The sequence below is a fragment of the Sarcophilus harrisii genome, chromosome 1 (genome assembly GCF_902635505.1).
Source record: "Sarcophilus harrisii chromosome 1, mSarHar1.11, whole genome shotgun sequence".
NCBI lineage: Eukaryota > Metazoa > Chordata > Mammalia > Dasyuromorphia > Dasyuridae > Sarcophilus > Sarcophilus harrisii.
In genome coordinates, this window is record NC_045426.1 from 638,523,422 (window position 1) to 638,543,635 (window position 20,214).

Below are 20,214 nucleotides of genomic sequence, written 5' to 3' on the forward strand. Positions count from 1 at the left end.
GCCAAGTTATAATGTAACTCTTATAATGAGAGACAAATTGAGGCAAATAACCACGCGACAAGTTTTTTTTTTTCCGGAGTTATTGTTTATTGTGTGTTGTTGTAGTGACATTGTAGAACCGGGTTGTGTAGACTGTAGAGTTGTGGATGTGAGTTAAGTTTTAAATTGTCATCATACATTACACACCTGAAGAACAGAGCTGAATAGTCAGTCACCGGGGCTATTCAGGTGTTCAAAATCCGACACATAACAACAGGACTGGACATTTCGAGGACTATTGTTTTTGTTTTTTGTTATTTTTTTTTGTTTTTTTTTGTTATTTTTTTGGGGGGGTATTTATTTGGATGATTGTGATTGTATTGCAAAGACTTTACAGCCTGTCTAGGGCACTTGGAGGGGTTGTTGAGTCCTGGCTAAGGTATATTGGAATGGAGAAGGGATAACTGTTATCTATTACATGAACTTCCTGAAACTGGGAAATTCCAATATCACTAAAAAGACAAGTGTTACTGGGGTTACTTTGGAACTAGTTATTACCTCCCCCCCTCCCCTCCAGGAAATACTAAATAAGGATAAAGCCAACATGGTGAGAGGGTAAGCTGAGAATCACAGAGAAACTCTCCAGAAGAGGGAAACGCCATCCTCAGCAGCCCCCAACCTAGTGGCAATAATTCTGGGGAATGCAGGTTGTCCACCTGCCATTACTGTTATATCAGGGGACCAACTTTCCACCGGGTTTTATAGACTGTAGAGTTGTGAATGTGAGTTGTTGTTGTTGCTGTTGTTGTTGTTGTTGTTGCTGTTGTTGTTTTTAACTACACTCCCCCAAAATGCAGAGTTCCAAGGTTATGGTTTGTGGTGCTTGCAGAGTGTGGATAATTTGGAGGTGCAGAGAATTCACAGGAACTCGATGTCCAGTCCCTCAATTCCCTCCATTGGGAGGGAAATGCAGCCTCTAACTTTGTGCTCTATTTGTGCTCCATAAGCGGATGATTGGAAGAGCACTACCTGTTGAGCACATAAACAACTTCAGACTGACCCAAGTGCCTGAGGGGAAACTTTTTTGTTGCACCCCTATTGTTGCACCTATCAGGGCAGTCTTTCAATAACTTGGAGCTGATATGCCTGTGAGAAATAAAGAGAGAGAGAGTGTGTGTGGGAGAAAGAGGTAAGGGGAAGGAGAGAGGGAAAAGACATAAAGGGAGGAAGATAGAGGGAAAGGGGAAGGAAATAGGAAGGGAGCATAGAGATGGGAAGAGAGTGAGGAAAAGAGAGGAAAAGGCAGAAAAAGTGAGAGGAAAGAGGAAGGGGAAGAGAGGAGGAAGGAGAAAGAAAATGGGAAAGATAGGGAGGGAAGGAGGGAGGTGAAAGAGGAGGGAGAGAGAGAGAGAGAGAGAAAGAGAGAGAGAGAGAGAGAGAGAGAGAGAGAGAGAGAGAAAGAAGAAAAAGGAGAAGAAGAAGAAAAAGAAGGAGAAGAAGAAGAAGAAGAAGAAGAAGAAGAAGAAGAAGAAGAAGAAGAAGAAGAAGAAGAAGAAGAAGAAGAAGAAGAAGAAGAAGAAGAAGAAGAAGAAGAGAAAGAAACAGACAGATCAGAAATTACCCAAACTGGTGTCACTTGGCCTCAGGGACGGGAAACTGAGGCAGAAAGGAGGCTGCTACTGTACAAGCAGACCTCAAAGTGAGTCCAGATGGGCCTAAACAAACAAGCAGGACGGCATCCTCCTGGAAGGTCAGGAGACCGGAGGTTTAGGCAGCCTGCTGTAGAAACACCTTCGAGAACAGCCAAAGAGCCGGTGGGGCTGTCTCTTCACTTTGACTGTGGACCAAAACAAACATATCTGTGCTGGATTCGCCCGAGAGCAAAATCCAGACTTTGAGCAGAAGCTGAATTCCAGTGCACCAGTACCAAGCAACAAAAATATCTTTGAGGTTTTTTTTTTTTTTTTAGACCCCAAAGATCCTAACCTCAGCCCTCCAAGCCTTTCCTGGGCCCTGTCCCCTTAAACATCAGAAAGAGAAAGTGTGGAAGGTGGTGGATCGGTAACACTTCTCTCGTAGATGTAAGAGGTTCAGGACCACAGGTCAAGGCAAGCCATCCTGGCAACAGCCCAGAAGGAAGGCCTCTGAAGAGGCCCTCCCCCCCACCCCTTCACTTCTGGGCTGTATTCCTCCATCTCCCTTTCCATCGGCCAACATTGACTCATGCTTACTGGGTGCACGGAAGGAAGGAATTCAGCACAGGTTTATCAGGAAACTATGGGCCGCCAGACTGATGTCCGACGGGAACCACAGCAGCAGAAGTGGGCTTGCACCCACAGGAGTTAGGCCAGCCCATTACAGAGGCAAATGCGGCAGAGAGCGGTGAACAGGAGCTTCCAGGTGGGAGCAGCTATGTGGGAGAGGGGCAGCAGCATGGCAAGCCAGAGAGCTGTCAGGTGGGCTGGCCACAGGACTGTGAAGATCACAGCTACAGAAACAGGCAGATGCAGGCCAGGGGAACAAGAGCGTTCCTGCACAGAGGCACACAAGAAGCACCAGAAGAAGCTGTGGGTTGGCATTGGGACTCTGCTAAGGCAACACACTAAAACCGCCTGCTGCCCACAGGGGAGACTGTTGAACTCCCTGGCAACCAGGAGGACAGAAATTTTGGAGAATCGGGGAAGTAGGATCCCCTTTCTCCAACCGTTGTAGATGGGCAGTTGGTTGCAAAATCTGGATGAAGAGGAACTGTGTCAGGTAGACTTAAAATAGGAAGGGAAAGCAGCCACATGGAGGGAGCTGGCAGTGCAGACTTGGAAGGGCAGAACAGATGTGGAGGGGCGGAGGTTAGGGAGTAGGGGCACAGACTTGGAAAAGGGAGGTAGCTACTATATGATGAGAGATCAGAAGGTACTGAAGCATAGCAGTTCAGGAGCTACAGAAATGAGCAGATGGGAAAAGCAAACAGTGGGGCTGTGAGAGCTGTGGGGAACACAGGCGGCTACATAGCCTGGCCGGACCACTGTGGGACGGACGATTCCAGAGTTGTGGTGGGAGACCAGCTTTCGTTCAGCCCTTAGACATTCATTCTACTTATCTCGCCCCACTGAGGACTGGAAGGAAAGAAACCCAAGAGGCGGATGACTTCAAACCCAAAGGTTCACTGGGGTTCCTTGGGTTTGAAGTGAAAGTGGGTTAGCTGGGGGGAGGAGGAAAGGGGGGTTAAAAGCACAGAATATGGCAATCTTTTTGTGCATGAGTACAGACAACATTTCTACCCTGTTATTTACCTTCCTATTCTGCTGTAATGAAGTGTGTGTGTGTGTGTTTGTATATTTGAATGGTCATGTATATTTTCTTTGGTGTGGCATAGAAATGTAATGGCGGGGGCTCAAGCTTGAGGTTTGGGGATAAGTGACTCAAAATAGCACAGGGGACCACAGATGTAACAAGAGGATCCAGAGTTGTGTGGGAACCCATGGGGACCCAGTGTTACACACAACCTTACTTTGTGACCATTAGCAAGTCACCTCTCCTCCCTGTGCCTCAACTTCCTTATCTGTAAAATGAGAGGATTGGACTAGATGGTCTCTAAGGGATCTTCCAGCTCTCACGTTCGGCAAATCTGTCTGTGAGGACCTTCCTGGGGCAGCTCAGGAAAAGCTACCCTCCATCTCAACCTTCCGTGGTATGCGTCAGTCTTTGGGAGGGCCTTACCTTCATGTGGACCCAACCTCTTCCCATTCCTCTGGAAGAGCCAACTGAAATAAGGGGTTAACTATGACAATCCATCTCAGACCAGGGGCTTCCTGGGGATGGGGGCATTCTCCCCCTTTGACAGGTTCTCCATATCTCCCACTCCCTCCCCAGCAGCAGCACTCTATTACTTCCACCCCCCACCCCCAAACCCCCATCAGAACTCAACAGGTAACAAAAAACCGTACTTGTCCAACCCCTGTGTTTGTGCCTCCCCCCCCTCCATACCCCACCCTAGATTGGTCTTCCCCCAACACTCATCCCTGCAGAAGGAGTCCGGTGTGGATGGCAGATCCATAAACATTTCAGGTGTCAGGTCCCACATTAGTCAATCAAGTTCAAAGTCAGACATTTTGAAAAGTGGATGGGGTCAAGGAGCAGAAGTATGAAGAGTTCCAAGATGGTCAGCGTAAAAATAAAACTAGTCCATGAAGAAGGGTACAGGGAAATCCAAGAATCCAGGAGCCTCTTCTCCTTCTGCCTCCCAACTTTGGGCTCCAACAGATTCCCCCGACTCCAAAGACAGGCAGAGAAGAAGCCTATGGATTAGCTAGAAAGAAGGACCACTCCCATCCCCTGGAGGGATGGGAAGGATTGACTCCCAGGCCCTTTACAGAAGTGGGAAGATCTGGATTTGAAAGCACCTGGGGAGGTTCTGACATCCCATGAGTGCTGGGGGTTAGGGACAGAAGAGATGGTCCTGGGAAGAGGTCATGGAAGGGGCTCGATGTGTGGGGCAGGGGCCAGGGACAGTTATGAAGTCGCCATGTTCTCCTCATCTCTCACAGAGCCAAGTTGATCTGGGGCTTCTGGGAAAAGGGAAGGGGTCCAGTTAGCCTGGGTCAGAGGCTGGGGGGCAGCAGCCCCCAGAGCGTGCTGAGGATTGTGGTGAGGGCCAGAGCTGAGGAGGCCTGGGCCCCAAGGCTAGCCCCATTGCAGTAGTCATACTGGCAGCAGGACGTGGTGGCAGCATTCTTGGTGTAGCCATCGTACAGGGTCTCAAAGCAGGTGGGGACACAGGACTTGCTGACTGTTACCCTGGTTGGAGTGATATCTGAACACCACAGGGAAGGGAGGGAAGAGAAAAAAAAAAGAAACAGGCTCAGGATTCCAGGAGTGGGCAGCCTTTGCTCTGAGCACTTCCCAGGTATACCCCCAAAGTGGGAGCCCCAGTCTTCCCTAAGACTACTTCTATGAGAACAGGGCTGATTTTCCTATTCTGTTGTCTCCTCCAGACTGTGATTGGCAGGACCCCCACATATTATGAAGCTGCAGGGCAGACACAGCCTGACAAACCCTTCTTCCCTTTATTCAACCCATAAAAGATGGGCTTCAAGAATTTGATGAGGGAATAAAAGGTAGGAGTCACATCTCCATCATCATCTGAAGGTGGAAAAATTACAATTACTAGATGGTAGAAAGAAACTAAATGGAGTTCTTGAAGGCTAGTCTTGTTTTGTTTCTTAACCCCTGCCTTTGCCACCATTTCTCAAGGTATGATAACATCCTTCCACTCCTTTTGTCAGGATTGTAGTTTCTTATCTGTAAAATGAGGGTGTTTAATGAGATAATCACTAAGATCTCTCTCAGGTCTGACTTGAACCCTGCTGTTGCAACCTTTTGAAATTGTGGTCCTAATTTTGAAAGGAACTGAAGAGATTACTTACAGGTCCGGGTGGTCATACAGTAGTTGACATAATCGGGGCACCTCATGGTCTTGAAGCAGTTGTACCCTTTGTGTTCACAAACATAGCATTCCAGGGCATGGGCTGTGTATAGAGGAAATTCAAAGGTTCATTCAATAGGTTCATTCAAAGGTTAACAGGGCCTCCCCCCCCCCAACCCACACTCTCTATCTCTAGCTAAGGGCCAGACTTTGGAAATGAGGGAGATGCCTTCTGGGTGGGTGCATTCCCAAGGGACTGGACTCAAGGGCTCAGGCCACAAGCTGTTGATCCCACCAGGACACATTTACCTCTATCTCTTTTGCTAATATCTCACGTGGTTGACATCACAAATCTCACACAACCTACCCCTTCCTCCCCACCTCTGGCATATCAGACCCTTCGTTTCTGCTATGGTCCCAGATATTCCTTCCTAGAATAGGATTGCTGGAATGAGGTGAGGAGAAGCATTAGAATTCCAACCTTTCTGGGCACCTCCCCCATCCCACCTCAACCCCTAGAGGTCAAACTGTTTGTCTTCCTTACTCAGTGGCTGGGCCATGATAGTCATGAGAAGCAGGACTGGAAAGAACTTCATGGTTGAAAGCTGGGGGAAGGGCTGCTAAATTGAAGCAGGAAGCTGCAGGCAGGATTCTTCAGCCTGGGGAGAAAGTTAAAGGGAAAGGAGGGGGAGAGAGAAACACAGGGAGGAAGGAGTGAAGGAAAGGCTCCAAGTCTCATATCCTTGCTCCTGTTCAATTCTGCTCAAAGTATTCCCTGTCTCACCTGCTACCTTTCTCTCTTCTGTCTACCCATCCCCCTCAATTCAATTCATTTGATTCAATTGGAAAGGACACTGTATTTGGAGTCATAAAACAGCCATTCAAATGCTAGCTTTATTGGTTCCTAGCTTAGTGAATTTGGGCAAGTCATAATTTCTTTTTGGCTACTGTTTCGTCATCTGTAAAAAAAAAAGGTTATTATTTATACATCACCTTATAGTTTGCAAAGTGCTTTAAAGATATTACCTCATTGGATCCTCACAATAGCGATGTGAGCTAGATGCTATTTTATCCTAATTTTACAGATAAGGAAACTGAGGCTCAGTGATATTAAATGACAGTCTCCTTTAGGACTGATCTTGTCTTTAGCCAGAATCTATCCTTGCAGTATCCACCTAGTGGCCTTCGTCCGCAAGAAGCAAGACACTTCAATTACTTGAAGGAGGAGCATCCTCCCTCCCTCTCTCCCTCCCTTGTCAGGTCTTTTCTTCTGAAGGTTAAACATGCGCATCTTTCAAAAGGTGCGCATGGCTTCCAGTTCTCTCTTCATTAAGAGTCTGGGCCACACCCATGTGACGTAACCAACCAGGATCCTGGTTGGCCAGTGCTTTCCGCAACCTAGGCTGGGAGCTCCCAGATGGCCCCTCCTTTCAGCTCCCTCTGCCGCAGTCCCCCTCCCACCTGAGCTCTGCGTAACTGCTCAGAGGGGGGGGGGAGGGAGGAGGGAGATGTCACTTAACGGCAGACGGAGGGGGCTGTGACTCAGCTTATTGTCTCTGCTTGGGATTGACATCCTCCTCCCGCCCCTCCCCCTTCCTGGATGCTCACACCTGATTACATCATATTGTCTAACCCCCAGTCCGCAGCCCGTCTCGCCCATTCTTATAGCGCAGCGGGCTGGTAAGGGTTAAGAGGCTGGGCGGAGATATTGGTCCCTAACTGTTCTCTAGTCTTCCTGTCAGTCGCCATCCCTGAGCCATCGCTGCGGTCCCTGCGGGACCAGATTCCCGCCCCCACCTCGCCACACCCTCTTCTCTAACTAATGAGCTCTCTGATACTGACTAGCTTTGTGAACGCCATCAGCGAGCCCTGCACCCCAACCCCACGTGGGGCATCGAAGAATCCTGGGTGGTCTTTGGGAAAGTAAGAAAGTGACCGCAACCTTGAGGAAGGAAGGTCATTAGCCTGCCCCTGGAGCGGGGATGTCTGTGGCTCGCTAGGGTTCAGTAACTGTTCATAGGATTTTCCTTTTTGTTCACATAACCGCAACACCACCGCAACACCACTGCGCCACCGCAGCGCCACCGCAGCCCCACCGCAGCGCCACCACTGCGCCACCGCAGCGCCACCCCTGCGCCAAAACTGCGTCAACACTGCACCAACATTGCGTCAACACTGCGGTCCCGGTGATTCAGCATTCTGCGGCACCAGAACCCCGCCCCGCCCCGCCCCGCCCCTTTTCCGCAGTAACCTGTTAGCACTGCGACAATTCAATGACCATCCTCAACCGCAAGACAATGAATCTTTGTGACCTTTTTCCCATCCGCAAAATGAAAACAACACTTGCATTAACCATTTCAGAGCAGTATTTTGAGAACGATCTTTGTAAACATAAAAGTACCATAGAAATGCGACGCACTGATAATATCGTTAATTTTCATGTAACGATCATTTTGCGCACATGACTTTGTGACACCTTGTTTCTATCCCTGCCCGAGCGAAAGCATCCTTCTCTAAGACACAGCTAACGCTAACCCCGTTTTTGGCAACGAGAATCGAAGGGAAAGAATCTGATCACCAATATGCCTTCCGAGGGCTCATTAACTCTTAATCGGGTCTCTCTTTTTGTCCCCATCAGCCGCGCCACCACTGCGCCAACATTACATCAACACTGCGGTCCCTGTGATTCAGCATTCTGCGGCACCAGAACCCCGCCCCGCCCCGCCCCGCCCTCTGCCGCATTCCCCCGCCCCCAAATGAAAAGGGGGCTCTAAAAAAGCGCTAGGAGTGGGGGGGAGAGCGAGGCATGTATTTCCTCAGCTGTAAAACGAGGATTATATTAACTCCCTCCCGAGGCTGCTATGAGGTCCAAGTGAGCAAATCTATGAAAAGCGTTTTGCAAGACCTCAAAGCGTTTTATAAATTGTCAGCAACTGTGTGAATGATAACTAGCATAATAGGAATGATTATCACACAGCACAGAGTGAGGACAAAGTGGAGTCCCGGGCATAGAATAGGAGACGGGGAACAATTTGGGGAGTGGGACGAGCCCCGTAAGGATGCAGAGATTGAGGGGGAAAGATTGGAGAGGAAAGGAAGATGCTGGAGAGGAGAAAAGGGGAGAAAATTTGGTAGAGGAGCATGAAATCCTGGGAGAGTGGGAGATCGGGGAAGGACTGAATAAGAAAGACAAGATCGCGTGGGAACGTTAGGAGTTTCTGTAGAAACCTCCAGTCTATCCCAGCAGGTAAAAGAGCCCAGGACTCCCTTTCTTTGCCTTCGCTCCCTTTCCCTGAAGAGCCCCTTAAAAATCCGTCTATACTAACTGGGAGGGTACACGAGAGACTCTTTCGAGCCTCTCGGCTTTCCCATAAAGCACTCACGTCCAGGTCCATCCGGCTCCATCCGGGTCCTTCCGAGTCTGTCCAGGTCCGTCGGGGTCCATCGAGGTCCAAGTCCGCAGCTGCAGCCGCAGCGGCGGCTGCGGCGCAAGTGATCCGAGAGGGGTGCACCGCTGCCTTTTAGACCCGCTTAGGCTCCGCCCCCTCTCCAGACCCCCTCTGGCTCCTCCCCTCGCTCCCTTACTGCAGAGCCCCCTCCTTTGCTCCAACCCCACCTCCACTGCAGAATTTTGTCTCCTGGCCTAGAATCCTACCCCAAATTCGAGTCCTTAACTCAGAATATTGCCAGGACCTCTCTCCCCCTACCCACTCACCCAGCCCCATCATCGCCCCTTCCCCAAATTTAACTTTTAATCCATGGGAGACCCAGATGTCAGACTGTCACCCCAGGCTGGACCCCGGCCTCTGCAGTCCTTTCTGGGCTCCGCCCCAGACCTCCTTCTCCCTCCCTCAGATGCAGACTGCAGTCATTCCCTCCCCCCATTTCCCCCATCCATGTCCGCAGTCTCCCCACCTTCTTCAAAACCTCTGCAAAATCTGCCTCACCACCTCCCTGCAGAGTTCTCCTCACCCCTCCCAACCTGTTTCCCTATTCTTACATAATCTCTGCGGCAAATTCTTCACTGCGCCATCACCATCCCTACTTTTGTTCAAGAACTTTTACATCCTGACCCCAGCCAAGAACCTGTCCCCTGTCCCCAATCCCAAACCGGTCCAAGCCCCCCACCACACTCCCAGCTCTGTGCCACCCCTCCAGTTTACCCTCCTCAATATACCCCCCAGCCTTCGGCCCTCCAGAACTGATCCTAGAATGCCACACCTTTGTCTCTGATCAGTTTGTCCCTAAGACTGTGGCTGAGAGTGAGAGACTGTGAGACAGTTACAGAAACATAGAAGAAAACATCCATGGATGTACTGACAATCCCAGAGACAGAATTATCTTCAGTCACACAGATCCACACATCCAGAAATCCCTGTAGGGAAAAGAGATTGTTTTTTTACCTCCAAGGTACAGAAGAAAAAGGGAAGGATTGTTGTGAGAAAAGCTCTGTAAACCTGTATGATCTATTAAAATGTGAGTTTTTATTTACAATTATCTGTTATGTCAACCCCTCCTCTCTATTCAAATGTCAGTCCTTTATTGCTTATTATCTCTTATATGGATTATTGTGATGATTTCCTAAATGTCCTCCTTTCTAGTCTTTCCCTTATCAAATCCCTGCTTCCAGATTCATTTCACCAGACTATTCTCATTTCAATATAAATATATAAATTTGTTTACTGGACATATTTCTTTTCCTGAACTAAGGCTCTTCCCAATCTGGAATCTGTCCCCTCTCTTCTCACCTTTACAATTTAGTCTTCCTTTAGTTTAGTCTTCAGCTACACACTATGTATATGAATCTCTGATTCTTACATTTTCTTTTACATCTGAAATCGATTCACTCCTGTTCCCCACTCCACCCAATTAATCCTTTGAAATCTTGTCCACATCTTCCCTTCCTTGATTGTTCTCTTTGGATTTCTTTCTAATATGAACTCCTAAAACCCTGAACCTGATCTATTTCAACGATCTTTTTCACATCCTACATTTAATTGTCATCATCCAGATTTTCACAAAGGAAAAGAGGGAAGAGTCCTTAAAGTATAGACTGCAGAGGTAGCTCTGATTTCCTAATAATCTCCTAAAAATATCTTATTAAAAGGAGGGTTTGTGGACATTCAGAAAGGGAAGTACAGATTAATATAGTGATTTAATCAAGACTAGACTCTGCTACCCTAACCTCATTTCCTTTGTCCATAGGATCGAATGAAATGTGAATTAAGGGAATGCCATAAATGTGGATCTCTGCAAAGGATTTGACAAAGTCTCTTGTGCTTTTGTGATGAGTGAGATGAAGATAAAGGGATTAGATACATTTGGGAAGATTCAGAACTAGTTAGATGCCTGGACCCAGACACTAGATGAGTGACTCCATTGGGTAAGTCTCTTGTATCTGCTTGATTCAATTTCTTCATCTGTGAAACAGGAATAACAATAGCATCTACCATCCAGGATTTTTGTGAGGATCAAACGACATAAAATTTGTAAAGTGCTTAGCATAGTGCCTGGCATGTAGTAAATAAATACTATATAAATCTTAACCATGATGATGGTGATTAATCAACTGAAATCACCTTAGAGGGAGGTATCTAGCCGAGTATCTCAGGGATCTGTCCTTGGTCCTATGCTGGGTTTTTGTTTGTTTCTTTGTTTCTTTCTTTATTTTTAAATTAAAGACTTGGATGAAAACCTAAAGGGTATGCTTATCAAACTTGAGGACAATTCCAGAGCTCACTTGGATTGGATGATGGAACAGGAATCTAAAAAAAAATCTCCATAGGCTAGTGCAAGGGACCAAATCTTATATGATGAACTTTATTAATAGAGTACAATATAACTTCAGGACCAGGGAGGTATGGCTAAACCTCATTTTCATTTTTTGACTGGATTGTTGCCTTCTAGCTCAGGAGGAGATTTTTGGTCCTTGGCTGCTGGATCAGATCACTAAGGAAAAGCATCTTCAAGATGGTTTCTGGATGTCATAGACAAAGGGACTGATCATGAAAGTCAATGGTCATGCCGTTTATTACCATTTATATGCTATAAGATTGTACCAGTGCAAAGTATACTGGTTTGCCCTTTACTTATAGCTCCCAATTTGACTGAACAGCAATAGAAGGTCAAACAATAGCTTGCCAGAAATCTTCTTCAGTAAATTCATTGCCTGCCAGAAAAGAGTATTAGAAAAGCACAAATTGGTAGGTGATTTAAGGAAGAACAACCTGATAGAAAATTTCTAGAGAGGAAACTCATGGTGGTTTAGATTATTTCAGTGATATGGAGATATTCTGTAAGATATAGTCATGGAAATTCTATAGATATGATTTACTAGATTTTTGTAAATCATTTTACAGACTTCCATGGTGAAAAGGAGACAAAAGTAATACAGTTATATGCATTTGAAAATAGCTGAATGGTTACCCCCCAAATGTTGCCATTTTAATGAATTGAGGTCTTTGAAGGAGGGTTCTAGTGGAGTACTTTTAAGTAACTGTGCCTAGGCTTGTTCCTCCAGACATTTTTTATCACTGATTAGACAAAGCAAGATATAGTCTATTCATCAATTTTATAAATAACATAAAACTGACATTCAGGATTCAAAAAGAAAATCAAAACAGTCTAAAATCTTCTGGAATATTCAAAATTCAAAGAAGATCTCAAGAGGTTAGAATGTTACAGAATGTATTTTGGATAAAGAATCTCAGATTTGGGTTCTATGTTAAAGCTAGCCATAACATGATTGCTCCAATTCATTCCATTTCTGATTTGTAGCTTCTATGATCTCTTTCTTCATGTTTATGTAAAAGGGTTTGTCATTTAAGAGATACATGTATTATTGGTAATTGGAAGTGCTAGGCTGCTTTTGTGGCTATCTGTGAATTGACTGGGCTGTCTTCAAAGAAGTCACATGCAAAATCCCAAGGGCAAACTATAAACTACTTGATTAAAGGAACCATTATTTTCTTGATGAACAGCAGATCTTGAGATTATTCATTTCTCAGTGGCCACATAATTTTGGTATAAATTAGATTACTTAAGTCATTACAGATTGTTTATTTTCTTGTATATCTATTCAATTTTTTGATTCTGGGTATTTTTGCTTTAAATCCCTAAAGCTGAGCTTTCAATGCCTTTAAAGCCTAAGAAGGCTTTAAGTTGCAGAAAGATTGCTGTTTTGTTCTATCGGAGAAAATGTCTTCCTCCTAATATGATAAAATTTCAGGTCCAGACTACCTCCATCTCTCCCCAAATATTACTACTAAAAATATCTTTTCTTGTTTTAAAAAATTCAGACTTCATAGCTAAAGTGCAAGTCTTTTGTAGCATCCTAGTTCTTGGAATTGTAAATAACAGATTTCAACATCCTCTAATTAGGAAGCCTTGAGCAAAGGAAGGACAAATGACTGTTCTAATCCTGCCCTTGCCATCCCATTTAATCAATCTCTGTCTCAGAATTTCTGGGAATCAGCAAATTGAGAGAACATTGTGTGATTGATGGGGATGAAAAGGAAGAGCAGAGGAGCTTCTTTGATACTGCCATTACCAAAAACCATTTTGGGATTTATATTGTATAGCTGTCCAGACGCCATTTGAAAAATAGACTAGAAAAACCACAGCACTCCCTTCCAGTTCCCTTAAGACTTTCCACTGGCTGTAAAAAGAAGATACTTCAGTAAATATCATTAAGTTGTATATATTTTGTGTCTTGCTGTCTTCTAGCGACTGGCTCATAACAAATTCACTATTTTGAGAGTATTCACTGCTAAGTGTTTGGGAAATTCTGATTTCTTCTCCCACCCTGAAAAATCCCATCAACTCTATTCAGAGTCAGAAAAGCAAACTTCACAAGTACAAGAATAATTCCCCCCCCCCCAGTGAACAAAGTCCATCTTTTATCCTTTCCAACCTCACTTCTCCCTATAAGGAAAGAAAGAAAAAGAAAAACAAATATGTATTATAACAAAAACATATAATCAAGTAAAACAAATTCCTGCATTGGTCATGGCAAAAACTATTAGGTATTGTAGTGGGCTGCAATCTCCTTATTAGTCAATATGGTGATCTGGTAGCCTAAATGGCATAATGGATAGAGTTATGAACTTGGAGTTAGGAAGATCTAAGCTCCAGTTTTTTTAACTGTAAAATGGAGAGAGTAATAATACCTACCTCCCAGGTTTGCTGTGAGGACCAAATGAGATTATATTTACAAAGTTCATTCAATAGTAGAGAGATTGGAGATATAGATGTTGAAGTCATTTACACAGAGGTAGTAAATGAAATCATTGGAATGAATGATATTGTCAGAACAGAAAGTGTGAGCACTCATATACAAGATAGATGTAGAGGATGAAGAGGAGAAAGAAAGAGAGAGACAGTGAGAAAGAGAAACAGACAGAGATAGAGATAAAGACATATACAGAGAAAGATAAAGAGATTGAGAAAGAGAGGGACAAAGAGACAGAGACTGAGAATATGTTAAGAGCAGAGCCTAAAGGGATACTAGGAGAAAAGGAAAAATAATGAAGGATCTTTTTGAGAGACAGAAGGATGTTTTGGAGAGTAGAATGTCTTGAAAGCCAAAGAAGAAAATGGTATTTAAAAGGAGGGAGTAGTCAACAGAACTGGTATAAAGACAGCAAGAGATATCTTTAATAGAATTTGTCCAGATAAGGCTGACTGTTAAGCCCACTAAGTTACCTAACCTAATTTTGAGTCCTAGCTTTAGCTAAGTTTTCAGCTCTGCATAATTTTTATCTCAGAGTCCCATACCCAAACATCTGTCTCTGCTCAAGTTTGAAACAAAGATGGCCCTTGTCCTCAAATAAGCTTTATCCTTCTACCCTACATTATAGGCTGGGAAGTGGAAAAAAAAAAGTTTTTGTTGATGGTGACATAATTAGATGGATTCAGAATTGTTTGGATGATGGGACTTAAAGAACAACGACTAATTTTTGGTATATAATGGACTCTAACAAAGCGCTCTTGGGCATCTCTCCTGGGTCCTCTACTGTTTAATATTGTTAACAACAACTTGGATAAAGATGGCACTCTCTTATAAAACCTATAAATAGTATAAAGCAGGGAGTGTAATTAATATATTGAATGACAGAGCTAAGACACCTCTCCCCCTCTCAATCTTGACTGGTTAGACTATTGGACTGAATCTAGGAAGATGAAATCTAATGGGCATAATTATAAAGTGTTACACTTAGGAGACTTGATTTCACAAGTACAAGAAGATAGGGGAAATATGTTTAAATGAGAGTTTGTCAGAAGCCAATTGTGGAGGTGAAGGCTGACATTCTAAGCACTGAGACCAGACAGTGATTAGGAAATAGATTGTTATAGGCTAGGTCAGTGTCTCTGGGTTGCAGATTTTAAAGAGGAGAGAGTATGAAAGTCTGGTAGGTGGGAAGGGATCAGGTACTGAAGGATGTTAAAATACATAAAGAGGGTTTTCTATTGGTTAGAGCACTAAACTTGGAAGCAGGAAGATTCATTCTCATGAGTTCAAATCCAACCTCGGATGCTTGCTAACTGCATGACCATGGGTAAGGTCACTTGACTCTGAGTGCCTCAGTTTCCTCATTTGTTAAATGAGCCCGGGGAGGAAATGGCAAGTCACTCCATTTATCAAAGGATAAGAAAACCCCAAATGGGGCCATAAAGTGACTGAAAATGTTATATTTGATCCTGAAGGTAATAGATGAGGACTAAATAAAAGGCCAACATGTAGGAAAATGACCACAGGTGACGGCTGCCAGGTAGCCCCCAAGGTCAGACCCCGCCAGGATTCCTAGCTATGGGTGTCCAGCATTGTCAAAAAACTTTATTCTGGCAGCCTGGAACAGAGGGGCAAGGGGGCTGAGCGGGTGCTATGGCAACCGCAGCAGAAGCCCTGCGCTCTGGATCGGAACCCAGCAAGTTCTCCGAGAGTCCGGGCCCTGCTCCTGGAAGCTGGGGAGTCTCTGTACCTCCCCAGGTGAAACGGGCGCGGGGCGCAATGCCGGCTTTTTAAAGGCTGTATTCCCTCGATGGCCAGCAGAGGGTAGCGTCTGCCCCGCAGTGTTCTTGGTCTCTGCCGTTTGGGGAGTCTGCAAGTCTCAGACAACCTAATGTCCCCACATCGCCACGAGGGGGAGCACAGAAGGTGTTCTATGGACAAGGTGACCTAAAAGCATCCCTTCTGTGTTAAATAAATGGAAGCAGTTTTAACTCTGCTCCTTTACCCTCACACTCACATATAGGCAACACAGCAATGAAACAGGCACAGCAGCACAGAGACATGATACAGACACACTATGTACATGTAGGATGCACTTGTAAAATATAAGTATATCAGGTATTTATCAGTCCTGTGACCTCCAACAGACCTTAATCTTTCCCAGCCTCAATTTCCCCATCTGTAAAATGGGGGAAATAATAGCAAAAAATATATATAGTTGTGAAAATCCAATGAGATCATACTTGTACACAGCTCAGTGGCTGGCACATAGTAGGTACTTAAATGCTTGTTTCCTTCCCTCTGCTCATCCTCAGTTTCCTCATCTTAAAAATTTGGGGAAATTATGGCACTTATAAAAAAAGGGGATGAAAAAAGAGAGGAATATTCCACCCTGTTCCAATAGTCTCCGATGTGAATCAGCTGGCGTTCCCAACTTTCAGCTCCATCTAAACAGAGAATGTCAGAGCTGGAAAGGCCTTTGAACATAGAATGTTGAGAGATAAAAAGACCCTTCAGAATATGAAATGTAAGAACTGGAAGGGACTTAGGACATAGAATGGTAAAAAGAGACCTTAGAACATGGAATGTGAGAGGTGGAAGGGGCGTTAGAACATAGAATGTTAAGAGATAAAAAGACACCTTAGAATATGAAAGGTCAGTGTTGGGAGAGACTTTAGAACACAGAATATCAGAACTAGAAAGGACCTTAAAACATAGGACAGGAAGAGATAAAAGAGACTTTAGAGCACAGAATGTCAGAGTTATGGGGAGCTTAGAACATTTAATATTAGAAATGAAAAGGACTTTAGAAATGAGTCCAACTTTTTAATTTTACAGAGAGAGAAACTTAGCTGTAAAAAAGGTCATTCCTTGCTCAAGGTCACATCATAGTGAGCTGGTGGCCAAACCCTATATTAGATTCTAGCCTTCTTGTTTCCAAGTCCAGGACTCTTTCTACCTTACTTTATATTCTTAATTAATTGATGATTTTGAGAATTCAATTCAATTCAACAAACACTGTTTAATAAGCATCTGATATGTTAAGAGCAGTGTTCCAAGTGTGAGAATTTTTGAGAGCTGGAGGAGACATTCAACGCTATGGTGTCTAATTTCTAAGAATTTAGGTTCCTAGTTAAATCCATGCCTGGGGCCTAGAATGATATAGCTACCTTGTCTCCCACTATTTCTTTAAAAATTGTCCCTTGAGACTTTTGGAATTGATAACAAATAGACTGTTTCTTTATTTTGTTATGAATTTAGGAGATTTTTCTCCTTTTCTATTCCAAAGGAGGAAGGAGATGGTCTGGGTAAATTTCTCTGTCATATTGTTAGCCATGTGGCATTGATCCCTTAGGGATATTCATGTAATGATGCACTCTCCTCACAATAGTTCTGTAAGATAGTGCAAAGGTGATCACTACTATTTGATGGAGGAGAAAACTGGGCCTCAGAGAGGAAAGATGATCAATACAGGGCCCCACAGCTGGTTCATTTCAAAATTGAGGATTTGAACTCAGATATTCATCCTCCAAATTCATTCTTTCTCCATCTTTGTAAGTACATAGAGCAGCTTAGGATAACACTACTAGTAAGTATATGAAGTCAGATTTAAATTCAGGAAGATAAGTCTTCCTGATTCCAGTCCAAGAGACAGTATAGTGAGTATATCCTTATAAAACCCATTTCTTCCTTATAAAACCCATTTCTTCCTTCAAGGTTCAGCTTGGGAAGCTCTTCTGAGAAGCCTCTTCTGATCTCTGCACCTCCCCCCTCAGTTGCTATTATTCTTTTTCTCTTTAAATTATCTTGTCCTTCCTCAAATTTATTTCTGCTGAATCTCCTTGCCCATCTTGAAGAGAATATAAGATCCCTGAGGATAGGGACTATTTTGTTTTCATTTTTGTATCACTAGCATCAAGTCTAGTGTCTGGCATATGGTAAACCCTTAATAAACGATTACTGAATTTAATTGAGTAATTATAAATTAGAGAAGCCTCAGCTTCTCTTCCTTCCTCTTTTCTTCCTTTCTATAAATTCCCACTTTTCAGGGATCATTTCTTCATCCCATATTTCATTTCTTCAAGAATTCATAATTTTGTAGATGTTTTCCCTACAAAATATAAGAATATCTCTTCCTGAGTTCATATTCCAGATATCATCTGCTCTATAACTTAATAGATAATTGTCAAAAATTACTGTGGGGAAAATTAATCACTCTATGGGCTTACTATGATGTTGTTTGGATTTAACTAGGCTAATCCTCTAACAACAGGTATGTATACAAATTCATCATCAGACCCATACTTAAAGCTTTTACAACTTGGCAGATTGTGCCAGAGCTTATATTCTGCTGGCATTGTTCGTGAGAAAGCAGGGACACCTGGGAACCACAGGGAAGTGGGAAAAGGATTCCCATAGAGCTTGTACATCCAAGAAAAGGACAAGTTAAAGTTCATAACTTCCTCCTCTTGTGAAATTATGTGATGTGAGTCAATCCTGGAAGTCAGAACAAATGATTGTAGAAATTTTGAGATCTTAGGAAATGAGAGGTGTTACTTGTTCGGTGAAAGTGTGGTATTATGCCTTAGGGGGCAAAGGACATATTTTTCCCCTTACTGTTGTCTTTAATTTTAGATCCTGATTTTAGACTCAGAGATTGAAAGTGACCTTTCTAAAGCCATTGTGAACTCAGCTAAGAGTAAAATTTTCCATCGAATCAAGGGATTTATGAATCATGCTATAACAGAGAAAGAGACAGAGAAATAGACCGATGTACAAATGGGCTAATGACAATGGTAGAAAGAAAAATGATTATAAGTGATTTCAAACTCTATCAGGAGGTTAGCATCCTTATCCATATAAAATGAAGCTTCTCTCTGATCACTAGTGCATTTCCCACCCCTCCACTCAAGAAACTAAGAGATTAATGAAGTACCTCCTTTTATTCTTTATAGCCTTCCATAAAAATGCATTTTAAAATTCTACATTTCTTTTATGCTGCTTATTTGATGCTTGCAATTGTACTTTAATGCTGGTTTTCTCTAAAGATAAAATGATTCTTAATTGCTCCCAAGTCATATCTGTTTTTCATTTCATGCCAAAAGGATAATAGGAGATGTCAGTAGAATTGAATTGAATGCAAGAATTCAAACAGTTTAGAGATCCTCATCTTTGGACATTTGTTGGGATTTCTCAAACTTGAGGCTTGTTCAGCTATGATGATTTACACTGATAACTTGTAGTCTTAAGTTTCTCCAAAAAGCAGCAAGATTCCTATGTGTACTGAAGACCATTGCCCCTAGGCTAAAAGCCCCCTGTGAATTCTCTAATTATTTATGTTGCCATACTACTTCAACTAAGGAAACCCAGGCAAAACATTTAGCCATCCATGAAAGAAAACACTGATGAGTTCAGGATAGTGATCAAAAGGAAAGTTATATTAAAACCTGACTCTTTTGTTGGAGATAGTTATTGCCTAGAAGGATCAGCTCTGTCTCTTTTTTTCAGGGGGAGGGAGTAAACCCCTGCTCAGTGATTAAATAGCAATCTCAGTTAAAAAAAAATGTATCTATTGTATTTTCTTGATCTGCTCAATTACTCTGAGATTATTCTGGTCATCTTTTGTGACTATACTTTCTCTCACAGATATTTACTGATCATTCCTTTAATGAGATTTTTTTCCAGAAATTGAAATAAAGTTCAATGGTCTGTTATTTGAAGATTTTTCTTTTTTTCTTTTTGAAAACTGGAACAACATTAACTTTTTCTATTCTTGAAGTATCTCTCCTGTTTGCCGTGGCCTTTCAAAATTGACTGACATTGACATCACAATCACAACCAATAATTTCTTCAGTTTCTTAAGATACAATTCACCAGGATTTAAGGATTTGAAATTCATCCAGGGCAATTCAATCCCTTTTCCTATCTCCCTACTTGGACTAGACAAAACTATTAGCCATTTTTGTTTCCTCTGTTGTAGTCTGGCTATTATCTTCCCTGGTGGAGAAAATAGAAGCTAAATAACAGTTGAATAATTTTGTCCTCTCTCTCTGTCCTTGATTATCACTACTTTATGCCCTTTAGTAGAAGTTTCAGCTGTTTGTTGGTTTTCTTTCCTCCCTCTCCCAACATAACTTTAAGAACTACTCTTTTTGTTTTTCTGAGATTTTAGACCTCTGAGACTGTTCATAACTGTATCATGCTTTTGTATCCTTTGTCATTTGCCCCTGATTTATCTGCTACACATATTTTTTAAAAGTTGGTTGGGGAGCTCCCTTCTATTTACATAAGTCTTTAGACAACTACCCCTTGTCATCACCATTGTAATTGTTTCTCTTTTGTGTTCAGACTTTTATCAAAAGCTCCTAAGGAGTTTTAAATCCTGGAATTGTGCTACATCTCTCTCTGAGCTCTTTGAATTCTTCTGTCCTAAAATCTAGGATATATGCTAGAATGTGACCAGCTTTCCTTTCCTACATCACAAATTCTAAGATGATATGGTTACTTCTTTCTAAAGTTCCTTTTAATTTCATCTTGGTATTCAGTTCTTCCTTGTTCATGAAAATCAGATCCCAGAATAGCA

At 43.1% G+C, this 20,214-nt stretch overlaps 1 protein-coding gene across 2 annotated transcripts; it reads right to left on the reverse strand.

Annotated features, from left to right (window-relative positions):
- Positions 1 to 1,930: 1,930 nt before the first annotated feature.
- On the reverse strand, positions 1,931 to 8,911 carry LOC100914882 (ly-6/neurotoxin-like protein 1). 2 transcript variants are annotated; one of them, XR_004231118.1, is made up of 5 exons: positions 8,785 to 8,911; positions 5,946 to 6,060; positions 5,769 to 5,846; positions 5,403 to 5,504; positions 1,931 to 4,789 (listed from the first exon to the last, which is right to left on the reverse strand). XR_004231118.1 is itself a non-coding variant. In XM_031947296.1 (4 exons), exons 2-4 carry the CDS (start codon positions 5,995 to 5,997, stop codon positions 4,578 to 4,580), a joined length of 366 nt encoding a protein of 121 aa, XP_031803156.1. In that variant the 5' UTR covers positions 5,998 to 6,060; positions 8,785 to 8,897; the 3' UTR covers positions 1,931 to 4,577. The 2 variants fall into 2 exon arrangements, 1 of the variants encoding a protein (XP_031803156.1); XM_031947296.1 differs by lacking the exon at positions 5,769 to 5,846 and having other exon boundaries at positions 8,785 to 8,897.
- Positions 8,912 to 20,214: the final 11,303 nt, after the last annotated feature.